The 11,346-nt window shown below is 40.0% G+C and overlaps 1 protein-coding gene across 1 annotated transcript; it reads left to right on the plus strand.

Moving 5' to 3' along the window:
* Window positions 1-118: 118 nt before the first annotated feature.
* Window positions 119-11,329, plus strand: LOC139389765 (cilia and flagella associated protein 251). Its single transcript, XM_071136705.1, has 21 exons — window positions 119-157; window positions 591-876; window positions 977-1,117; window positions 1,303-1,412; window positions 1,505-1,613; window positions 6,130-6,210; window positions 6,329-6,406; window positions 6,499-6,543; window positions 6,647-6,849; window positions 7,031-7,219; window positions 7,315-7,565; window positions 8,272-8,423; window positions 8,551-8,724; window positions 8,857-9,044; window positions 9,150-9,264; window positions 9,414-9,577; window positions 9,654-9,744; window positions 9,865-10,008; window positions 10,194-10,422; window positions 10,614-10,715; window positions 10,826-11,329. Exons 2-21 carry the CDS (start codon window positions 610-612, stop codon window positions 10,975-10,977), a joined length of 2,985 nt encoding a protein of 994 aa, XP_070992806.1. The 5' UTR covers window positions 119-157; window positions 591-609; the 3' UTR covers window positions 10,978-11,329.
* The last annotated feature ends 17 nt before the right edge of the window (window positions 11,330-11,346 follow it).

Here is an 11,346-nt window from a genome sequence, read left to right on the forward strand (position 1 = left end):
ACAACAAATTAATTGCCAAAATATGAAAAAAGTGAGAAGCCCAGACATCTGTTTGGCACGTGTTTGCTCTGGCCACTCCATTCTCTGTACAGCAAGCGTATCCAGGCAACAAGATGCTTTCATACAAGACAGTGCTGTAGGTTCATGCGTTTCTGAAGTGAGTATTTTGCTGATCAACTACAACTGTCGATTAAATATTTAGCTAAAACAGGGCATTTATAGTTTACATTGTTTATTCGTCTTATTTCTTCGTCGTGAAACAACTTGCTGAACCCCTTTAAAGAAACAGTCCACTTGCTAATAGCCTGCTAGTTAGTTTACGCTAGCTAGCTAGCCAATTTATTATTGAACACTGTCATACCATGCTAACGTTAGTAGAAGTAGGAACCTAAGTAGGTTTCAAATTAGACTTACAGAAAATAGCTATTAAACATAGCTAGATTGTGGGCGTATTACATTTAGATATTTTTCATCAACAAACTGACAACTAAGCACATTGTGCTCCAATCGTTTTTTTTGTTGCTAGCTACTGCCCTCATGGTACCCATTCATTTCAAATTGCATTTGTCTATTCTCTGAAAATACACCAGGCCTGTGATGAGTTGAGTCATGTCAGGTGTTGGAACCGAGAGCAATGACCCCTTGCCTAGCCCTCCAGAGGAGCAGCAGGCCACAACGGGCCTCGACAAGGGTGAAGAGGATCTGCATCAGAGAAAAGAGAAGGATAGTAAAGGGGAGGGTGAAATGAGTGACTGTGTCAGTGGACAGAATGGGGAACCCAAGACAGATGATCAGAGTCCAACTGTCTCTCAAGTCTGCACAGCCACTAAAATGACACTGTTACCCAAGTCCCCTCATGTAAAAACCCATGCACTGGTAAATTAAATTAGCTTTTTATCATACCATTTTTTATTCAACTATATATATCTAAGAAAAAAAGCACAATATCTGAAAAATGTAATGTGTTTGTTGACAGACACTGGAGTGGGCCTTTGGGATGAACAGGGCTCTTCCTGTCTTCAGCCTTCAGGACCAGGATCAACTGGTGATCCTGTATGGTGGCACCAATGTAGCCGTCATGTACGACCAAACATCAAATTCACAACATGTCCTTCAGGTAAGGCCCAGCAGTTGCCTAAATGTACTCACAAAGGTCAGAAGTAGGCAAAAGCCTGTGGGTATAGGGAGTGAGTGCTATGTCTATGCTGTTAGGAATGCCAGTGTTCAATGGCAAAGGTAAAGCCAATAATAACTGTTCAAGGCAAATAGTAATGACATAAACTTGAAGGTCACCTTCCACAGGGTCACAGCAGCCCCATTTCGTGTTTGTGTGTGAGTGAGGACAGGCGCTGGCTGGTGACAGCAGACCGAGGACAGGAAAGTCTGGTGATCATTTGGGACTCCTTTTCAGGGTAGAACTATATTCTAACAGTACATTTATATTTTTGATGTATCTGTTTCAATTTGTTATTCTGAAACAGTGGTTGTTTGGCTTATGTTTCAGGATTCCTGTGCGGACATTATTTGACAGTCACCCTGAGGGCGGTGTTGCAGCTTTGGCACTGTCAAAGGACTCAAAATACCTGGTAACAGTTGGAGCTGGAGATGTTCAGGTAAGCTCAGTGTTGGGGAAGCTACAATGGAAATATAGTTTACCAAACTACCAATTACTTCACACTGGAAGAAGTTGAGCTACACAAACGCTACCCTAAAGAAAAATATAGTTTACTTAACTAACATTACTTTTAAAAAGTAGTTCACTACATCCAAACTACTCTGTGAAAAAGTATCATATCTAAATCTAAAACCTCTTTAAAATAGCATGCCTGCCAAAGTTAGTATTTCTTTTTAGTAATACCAATTACCTCACCGAAGACATTCCTTAACAACGTATACTCAGTCATAACAGACTTTATATGGGCAAATACATTTCATAGAATAAAAAGTTAGGTTTTACATTTTCCTAAATCTGAGAGTGGTTTTAACCTTCCAGACTTGGAATTGTATCAACTCACTACCCAAGGCTTTTACTTGTGACATATAGTTAAATGTACTAAAGAGCAACAATGGGTACATATTGAAGATGCACATGCTCATCCCCAGAATCTTTTTACATGTCTATTTTCAAAGGATAAAGCTAAAAACATTAACAACTTCATAACTTCATAACTTCACAACACTATAAAAGTATGGAAGAAAACAAAATGGATTCTACAAAATACAATATCCCACCCTAAAACACACCTTTATGGATAGCTTTTCAGAATTAATCGATGAATTGGGCTACATGGAAAACTAAAGTCATAGAAACTGTCAATGACTTGGTAACAGGAAATACATGTATTTCCATGACAGAATTAAAAATACATTTTGGACTGACCAATGTAGATAGTATTAGATACACACAACTTAAAAGTTACATATCACGAAATGTCGATTTGAAATATTTTGGACATCAGAACAACCTTCAGGGAATCTTATTTGAGTCAGAAAAGGATGTTCATGTGATAGGGAATATATACCAGACCTTTGCAGATTGCATATCCAACTAACAATCTCTTAGAAAACAATATAAACTTGTCACGTCCTGACCTTAGTTCCTTTTCTATGTCTCTATTTTAGTTTGGGGTGGGCATTCTATGTTTTGTTCTGTGTGTTATATGTCTAGGTGTTTGACCTGGTATGGTTCCCAATCAGAGGCAGCTGTCAATCGTTGTCTCTGATTGAGAACCATACTTAGGCAGCCTGTTTTCCCACTATGGGGTGTGGGTAGTTGTTTTCTGTTTTGTGTTTCTGCACCTGACAGGACTGTTTTGTTTTCGTTCATTCTCTTTGTTATTTTGTTTTGTGTTCAGTTTAAATAAAATAACATGAACACTTACCACGCTGCGCATTGGTCCGATCCGTCATACTCCTCGTCAGAAGAGGAAGAAAACCGTTACAAAACTACTGGAACCAAGTTATAAAAAGAGATGATGTTGACACAGGATGGAGGGAAAGTTGGAGCATAACTAACAAAATTACAGTTAACAAAAATGTATGCATAATCCACTACAAACTAATATATAGAATGTATTATATAAGAGACAAAATTCACAAATTCTACAGCACAAGGGCAGTCATGTCTCAAGTGTAAAACTAATAATGACTCAATAATCCATGCTTTTTGGGAATGCTATAAAGTCCAGAAGTTGTAGGCGGAGCTAGAAATTGGGCTGTCAGAAGTATTACAATGTAAACTTACTTTTAATCCATCTGTCTGCATATTTCCAGACATGGCATGTGGGGGTGTAGTTAGATCGAATAATGTGTAATTCAGCTGAACCAGCCGAGCTGCTCTTTTTTTTTAAGGCCCATGTTAAAGTTGAGGGGAAACATAAATTGTGAAATATACCAGTGGTTTTTTGAATGTTTGGATGAGTGTGTCTTCCAGTTTGTAATGTTTAGGTTAGAGGCCGACCGATTCATCGGCATGGCCGATTAATTAGGGCCCGATTTCAAGTTTTCATAACAATCGGTAATCTGCATTTTTGGATGACGATTATGGCCGATTACATTGCAATCAAACTTTACATAATCACTAGTTAACTACACATGGTTGATGATATTACTAATTTAACTAGCTTTTCCAGCATTGCATATAATCAATGCAGTGCCTTTATCAACGAATCACAGCACATCAATGCTGTGCCTTTATACAGTGCCCTGCGAAGTATTCGGCCCCCTTGAACTTTGCGACCTTTTGCCACATTTCAGGCTTCAAACATAAAGATATAAAACTGTATTTTTTTGTGAAGAATCAACAACAAGTGGGACACAATCATGAAGTGGAACGACATTTATTGGATATTTCAAACTTTTTTAACAAATCAAAAACTGAAAAATTGGGCGTGCAAAATTATTCAGCCCCCTTAAGTTAATACTTTGTAGCGCCACCTTTTGCTGCGATTACAGCTGTAAGTCGCTTGGGGTATGTCTCTATCAGTTTTGCACATCGAGAGACTGAAATTTTTTCCCATTCCTCCTTGCAAAACAGCTCGAGCTCAGTGAGGTTGGGATGGAGAGCATTTGTGAACAGCAGTTTTCAGTTCTTTCCACAGATTCTCGATTGGATTCAGGTCTGGACTTTGACTTGGCCATTCTAACACCTGGATATGTTTATTTTTGAACCATTCCATTGGGACGGCCAGGTCTTGGTAGATTTGCAGTGGTCTGATACTCCTTCCATTTCAATATTATCGCTTGCACAGTGCTCCTTGGGATGTTTAAAGCTTGGGAAATCTTTTTGTATCCAAATCCGGCTTTAAACTTCTTCACAACAGTATCTCGGACCTGCCTGGTGTGTTCCTTGTTCTTCATGATGCTCTCTGCGCTTTTAACGGACCTCTGAGACTATCACAGTGCAGGTGCATTTATACGGAGACTTGATTACACACAGGTGGATTGTATTTATCATCATTAGTCATTTAGGTCAACATTGGATCATTCAGAGATCCTCACTGAACTTCTGGAGAGAGTTTGCTGCACTGAAAGTAAAGGGGCTGAATAATTTTGCACGCCCAATTTTTCAGTTTTTGATTTGTTAAAAAAGTTTGAAATATCCAATAAATGTCGTTCCACTTCATGATTGTGTCCCACTTGTTGTTGATTCTTCACAAAAAAATAAGGTTTATATCTTTATGTTTGAAGCCTGAAATGTGGCAAAAGGTCGCAAAGTTCAAGGGGGCCGAATACTTTCGCAAGGCACTGTAATTTATCATCGAATCACAGCCTACTTTGCCAAACGGGTGATGATTTAACAAAAGCGCATTTGCGAAAAAAAGCACAATCGTTGCACCAATGTACCTAACCATAAACATCAATGCCTTTCTTAAAATCAATACACAAGTATATATTTTTTTAAACCTGCATATTTAGTTAAAAGAAATGTGTTAGCAGGCAATATTAACTAGGGAAATGGTGTCACTTCTCTTGCGTTCAGTGCAAGCAGAGTCAGGGTATATGCAGCAGCTTGTGCCGCCTGGCTCGTTGCGAATTAAAATTAATTTATGTTAGCAGGCAATATTAACTGGGGAAATTGTGTCACTTCTCTTGCGTTCAGTGCAAGCAGAGTCAGGGTATATGCAGCAGTTTGTGTCACCTGGCTCATTGCGAACTGTGTGAAGACCATTTCTTCCTAACAAAGACCTAATTAATTTGCCAGAATTTTACATAATTATGACTTAACATTGAAGGTTGTGCAATGTAACAGCAATATTTAGACTTAGGGTTGCCACCCGTTTGATAAAATAGGTAACGGTTCCATATTTAACAAATTAATGTTTTGTTTTTCGAAATTATAGTTTATGGATTTGACTATATTAATGACCTAATGCTCGTATTTCTGTGTGTTTATTATATTATAATTAAGTCAATGATTTGATATTTGATAGAGCAGTCTGACTGAGCGGTGGTGGGCAGCAGCAGGCTCGTAAGCATTCATTCAAACAGCCCTTTCCTGCGTTTTCCAGCAGCTCATCGCAATACTTGAAGCACAGCGCTGTTTATGACTTCAAGCCTATCAACTCCCGAGATTAGGCTGGCAATACTATAGTGCCTATAAGAACATCCAATAGTCAAAGGTATATGAAATACAAATGGTATATAGAGAAATAGTCCTATAATTATTATAATAACTACAACCTAAACCTTCTTAACTGGGAATATTGAAGATTCATGTTAAAAGGAACCACCAGCTTTCATACGTTCTCATGTTCTGAGCAAAGAACTTAAACGTTAGCTTTTTTACATGGCACATATTTCACTTTTACTTTCTTCTCCAACACTGTGTTTTTGCATTATTTCAACCAAATTGAACATTTTTCATAATTTATTTGAAACTAAATTGATTTTATTTATGTATTATATTAAGTTAAAATAAAAGTGTTCATTCAGTATTGTTGTAATTGTAATTATTACAAATATATATATAAAACTTGTCCGATTTAATCGGTATCAGCTTTTTTTGGTCCACCAATAATCGGTATCAGCATTGAAAAATCATAATCGGTCGACCTCTAGTTTAGGTGTATGTTGTTAATTGAACTTAAACACACAAACAGTGGACAGGACTTTCTGATCTGTTCACAGCGAGTTTGTATATGGGACTGGACAAATGAGACAGAGGATCCATTGTGTGTAACTGACCTCAACCCGGAGTATGGTTTTCAGGTAAGCTTTTATGGTCTCACTATATTTAAGATAGTGTATATAATTGAATACATTCATATGATAATATCTGCAATAATGTATGACTTTACAACATGTTCTGATTTAAATTTATTTTCAGAATCATATCATTTTTAATCCCAACGACATTACTCAGCTGCTCAGCAACAGTGAGAGCCAAGTCTTATTTTACACCAGGGCAAGTACCACAGTTTTATTTTGCTCTGGGTTTAACACTGCTACAGTTATTAGCTAGCGTTACAGTATATGATTGTCAGTTATATATTTCAGGACAAACAGCACCTTGATTATATTGCCCCAGAGCTCTTGGACAAGGTAAGGACCTGTTTAGTTGTTTATAGAACCTGTAATCATGTCATTGTAATAATCGTGTAATAATCTCACCTTTCACTCTGGTGGTTTTACCATCTTTTCAAAGACTTTCAACAAGGTTGTGGGCATGCTGAGCCAGTCTGTGTTCCACTGGAGGGGGCTTCAGGCCCTCTCGGCCACCTCCGTAGGCAACTTGGTGCTGTGGGACATGGTTAGGGCCTCCTCTACCTCAAGACCCCTTGTTAGGAGAGCCATCAAGCTCATCCCCCTCCAGAAGGACGGCATTACCGTGCTCACTCTGACTGACAGGTGAACATGCAACATTCAAGGTTTCAAACAATGCTGAAACAGGAGCTTTATCTTTCTGCTCGGAGTTCAACTCCCTTACCACTATTGAAGTATTGTTATTTGTATTGCAGCCTGGTATGTGTAGCTGTTGTTCTCTAACTGTTGCTCTCCTTGCATATCCCCATGGTCTTTGATTCCGTAGCTTCATTGTGACTGGTGACACTCTGGGCCATGTGAAATTCTATGATGAGAACTTCAAGCTCATCAGCTGGTACAGTGAATTCAACCTGGACCCAATCACATCAATCTCCTTTTCCAAGGAAGTTCCACCCAACAGAAGCCAGGGTTTTCTGGAGGACTGCACTCTGGAAGCCAAGATGTTTGTTATCCGGTGAGAATCAGTGTGATGCCAGTTTGTGCCCCAGTGTATGTGTAACGTATTTGCTTTGTTCTCCTTCCCCCTCTAAACCCCCCTCTCATCTGTAGGAACTTTGTCCTGTCTACAGTCAACTCGACGGTGGTACATGTGAATGCACAGTGTGGTGTGCTGCAGACGTTGCTGCGTGAGCATTGCGAGGCACTGCATGCTGTGGCCTGTCACCCCCAGCAACCAGTTGTTGCCATGGGTAGCCACAGCGGCATCCTGAAGGTGTGGGACTATGAGCGCAAGGTGTCCATCTGCAGCAGGGTCTTTGAGAAGGAAAGGCATATTCAGTGCATCACCTATGACCCCCAAGGTGACCCAGCAGAGGCTTTTTTTGTCTGTTTAATTTCCTATACAGTAAAACTATATTCATACGTAGAAAGATCTCACTTTTTCTCAAATTAAATTGGTGGTGTATGGATAACTCCCCTTAGAACATATTATCTGTCTGTGTGTGAGTTGGCTCAGCTTTGACCAGGCTATCTTGTGTGTGTGAACAGTGGCGTAAAAATACTTTAAAGTACTACTTAAGTATTTTTGGGGGGTATCTGCACTTTACTATTTTGACTTTTACTCCACTGCATTCCTAAAGAAAATAATGTACTTTTTACTCCATACATTTTCTCTGACACCCAAAAAAGTACTAGTTACATTTCGAGGGCACAACAGAACATTTTTCCAATTCACACAATTATCAAGAGAACATCCCTGGTCATCCCTACTGCCTCTTATATGACGGATTCACTAAACACAAATGCTTAATTTGTAAATTATTTCTGAGTGTTGGAGTGTGCCCCTGGCTATCCGTAAAATAATCAAACAAGAAAACACGTTCAGTCTGTTTGCTTAATACAAGGAATGTGAAATGATTTATACTTTTACATTTACTTTTGATACTTAAGTATATTTTAAACCAAATACTTTTAGACTTTTACTCAAGTAGTGTTTTACTGGGTGACTTTCACTTTTACATGAGTCATTTTCTATTAAGGTATCTTTTTCCACCACTGTGTGAATAGGATTTTATTTGGCGGTTGGCTTTGCCAGTGGATCTGTCCATGTACTGGATGCTTGCACATTGCTGAGTGAGGCAGAGGAGCGCTTCAACTTCAGCCAAGACTGCATCACTCACATTACTTTCTCTTCAGACTCCCTCTACCTGGCCACAGCGGTGAGCAGACACACTATGTGGTTCTGGCATTGGGATAGGGAAAGTAACAGGTTTGAGCCCACTACCTTGAAGCCTTATAATCAAACTGAAGTTGCATTTTCCCCTCCTGTTTTGTTGCTACTGTCAGGATGCTGGAAGAGCGGTGATGGTGTTCTGCTTGTACACCGGTAAGAGCATGCAGCGCTGGAAATACCTGGGGAGACACCACTCCCACTATAAGCCCATCAGGGATCTCCTATTTGGGGTGTACCTGGACAGCACCCAACCCAGACTACTCTCCCTGGGCATGGACCGCAGGCTTGTGAGTCCCAATCGCTCACACTTATTATAGGAGGACTCTGGTTTATTTACATGCCATGTTTCTTCACATGTTGAACCACTAGACATGCTGACTCACTTTGGATAACTTTGCCTTGGTGTGGTGATTGCCCAGGTAGAGTATGACCTGCAGAACAGCAAAGTCAAGGATGAGCTGCTGATCCTGAGCTCTGAGCGCATTGAGCAGAGCGCTGTGCCCACCTGTATGGCCTGGTACCCACCCCTCACCACAGAGGACTTCCTGCTCACCGCCTCGGACCTTTACAAAATGAAGCTTTTCAATAGCACCACCAAAATGTGCAGGTCAGCGGCCAAATAACATGATTAGTATTCTTATTTTTGGCCATCTCTGTGTCATTGGGGTGTAGTATAAAGGCCACAAATGAATACTTCTGGTTTCTCTTGCAGAAAGACACTCCTTGGTCCCACATACGGGTCTCCAGTTGAAAAGATGGCCATGCTTCCATTTTCTAAGGACCATGACCCTAGTGCTCATTACATGGCATACATCACAAAAGACAAGGTAAGTGTTGATTCACTCCCAATCATATCAAACCACTTTCTCCTAAGTCAGATCAAATATGTCTTAATTTAAGGGCCAGACTTGTGTGTATTTGTTGCCTAATGAAGAGATACTGGTTTCAGTGTAACTTGTCATTGTTATTTTTCAAGGTAGGTGTCCAGATTCTGCCCATTGATGGGAACCCCCACAAGTCCTCTGCTCTGATCTGCCACCCAACAGGGGTGTCTGCTATGGCCTGCTCCTATGACAGTCGATATGTCTTCACTGCTGGGGGGTCTGACTGCACAGTCCTCTCATGGGAGATTAGTTTAAAGTGAGTAGACCCTTCACTGAATAGACCCTTGAGTTGTCCTGTTGAACTGAATCGTTATTTCTTGTTGTGTGTTTAGTGCATTAGAGGCTGCTGCATCCCTGGGTGGAAAAGAGCTGATCCCCTTCTACAGCCTCCTGGATGGAGGGCGAGACGGGGAACTCTTTAGAGTAGGTTAAAGTAATATATTTATCATGTAACCATCAATATTCATAACTGTATAGTGGGTACATCAGTTGTTATGGCTGTACAATACTTGTTTGTTCTGACACTTAAATTTTTCTCTTTAGGAAATGGAGGACTTTTTCTATTACTGTCAGCTGCGTAACCAAGGTATTGACTCCATGGAGATGCGACAGGTGTCCACCCGAATCCCCCTAGCAGAGGTCCCCTTTGTCATGAGGGCTCTGGGCTTCTTCCCCACTGAGCAAGAGGTACAAAGTCCTCAATGAGGACTAATGTGATGACTAGGCTAATTTGGAAACAATTGATCAATCTATGTCTTTGATCATTTTCTGTTTTCTTACCTGTTTTTCAGTGATAATAACATCTTCAGTTCTAACAATGAGTTAAGTTCAGTATAAAAGGAGTAATGTTTGTTGATCATGACTCTATCCAGCTGGAGGACATGCAGAACGAAGTCAAGTTCAGCAGGTATGCTGAGTCTGGAAGATATGTGACCAACATAGACCTGGAGGAATTCATTAAGCTCTACGTCAACCACCGGCCAGCGTTTGGCATCTCTAGGAAGGAACTGCTTCACACCTTCCAGGTCCTGGGTGACTCCTATGTGATGGGAGAGCCTGTGGTGAACAAGATCGAGCTGCTGGAACTCCTCCAGGACAGAGGTGTGCTAGTGTAGTTGCCAGTAAATCTGCATCTTCTTAGTCCCCACACATTTCTGGTTGCTGTGTCTATAATTCTATGCAGGGTACTGTCAGTATTTACAATTTGCAAGCGTTATGTACTTATGTTCCTTTGTTCTGTGTCAGTGATGGGATTTCATTCTAATAACACGTCAACCCTGTTTTTGCCTCAGGGGAACACATGACTGAAAATGAGCTGGCAGAATGTTTCACTACACTGGTAGGACTAAATCCAGAAGGGGGGGGACCTGATCTGGGAGCTTTTGAATGTGATGGTATGTATCACCATGTTCAGTTTAAAGTAGTATCTAAAAATCTCAAAATGAGACTGAAATTACACGGTTTTGATAGTCTACCATTAAAACTGTGTGTGTGTGTTGGACAGATGCAGAAGATGTGTTGGAGAGTGAGATCCCAGAGGTGATTTCCATGGAAACATTTGCAAGTGATATCCTGGGATTCCCCATTTATATTAAAGAGATTCTTCACTCCTCCCAAGAGGGAATGTTGTCCCCCTCAGGATCAGAAGTTGTATAGGAATTACATGTACTGCATGTGAGAGTGTGGGGCTCATTCTATAAAAGACTCATGGGAAGATTGTAGTTCATGAAGCACCCATAAACATGATTGACAGCCGTTTCCTTATGGGTGTAGTTTGATATGACCTTTTATTGGATATAAATTGCTAATAAAGATCAATTGAAAACATCAGATGTTATGATATATTAAAAATGTATAAACATTTAATTGCAAATGTATTTAATTTATTCATCCACTATAATTGTTTACCTTATTGTGTCAAGTAAAAAAAGTCGAATTAATTCATCAATAGCCTATGCATTAACTAACTTTCTGGGAGACTTTCAAAATAAATGCCAAAAAACTCGTCTGAAATAGCGCAACTTC

This window comes from Oncorhynchus clarkii, chromosome 30, assembly GCF_045791955.1.
Source record: "Oncorhynchus clarkii lewisi isolate Uvic-CL-2024 chromosome 30, UVic_Ocla_1.0, whole genome shotgun sequence".
NCBI lineage: Eukaryota > Metazoa > Chordata > Actinopteri > Salmoniformes > Salmonidae > Oncorhynchus > Oncorhynchus clarkii.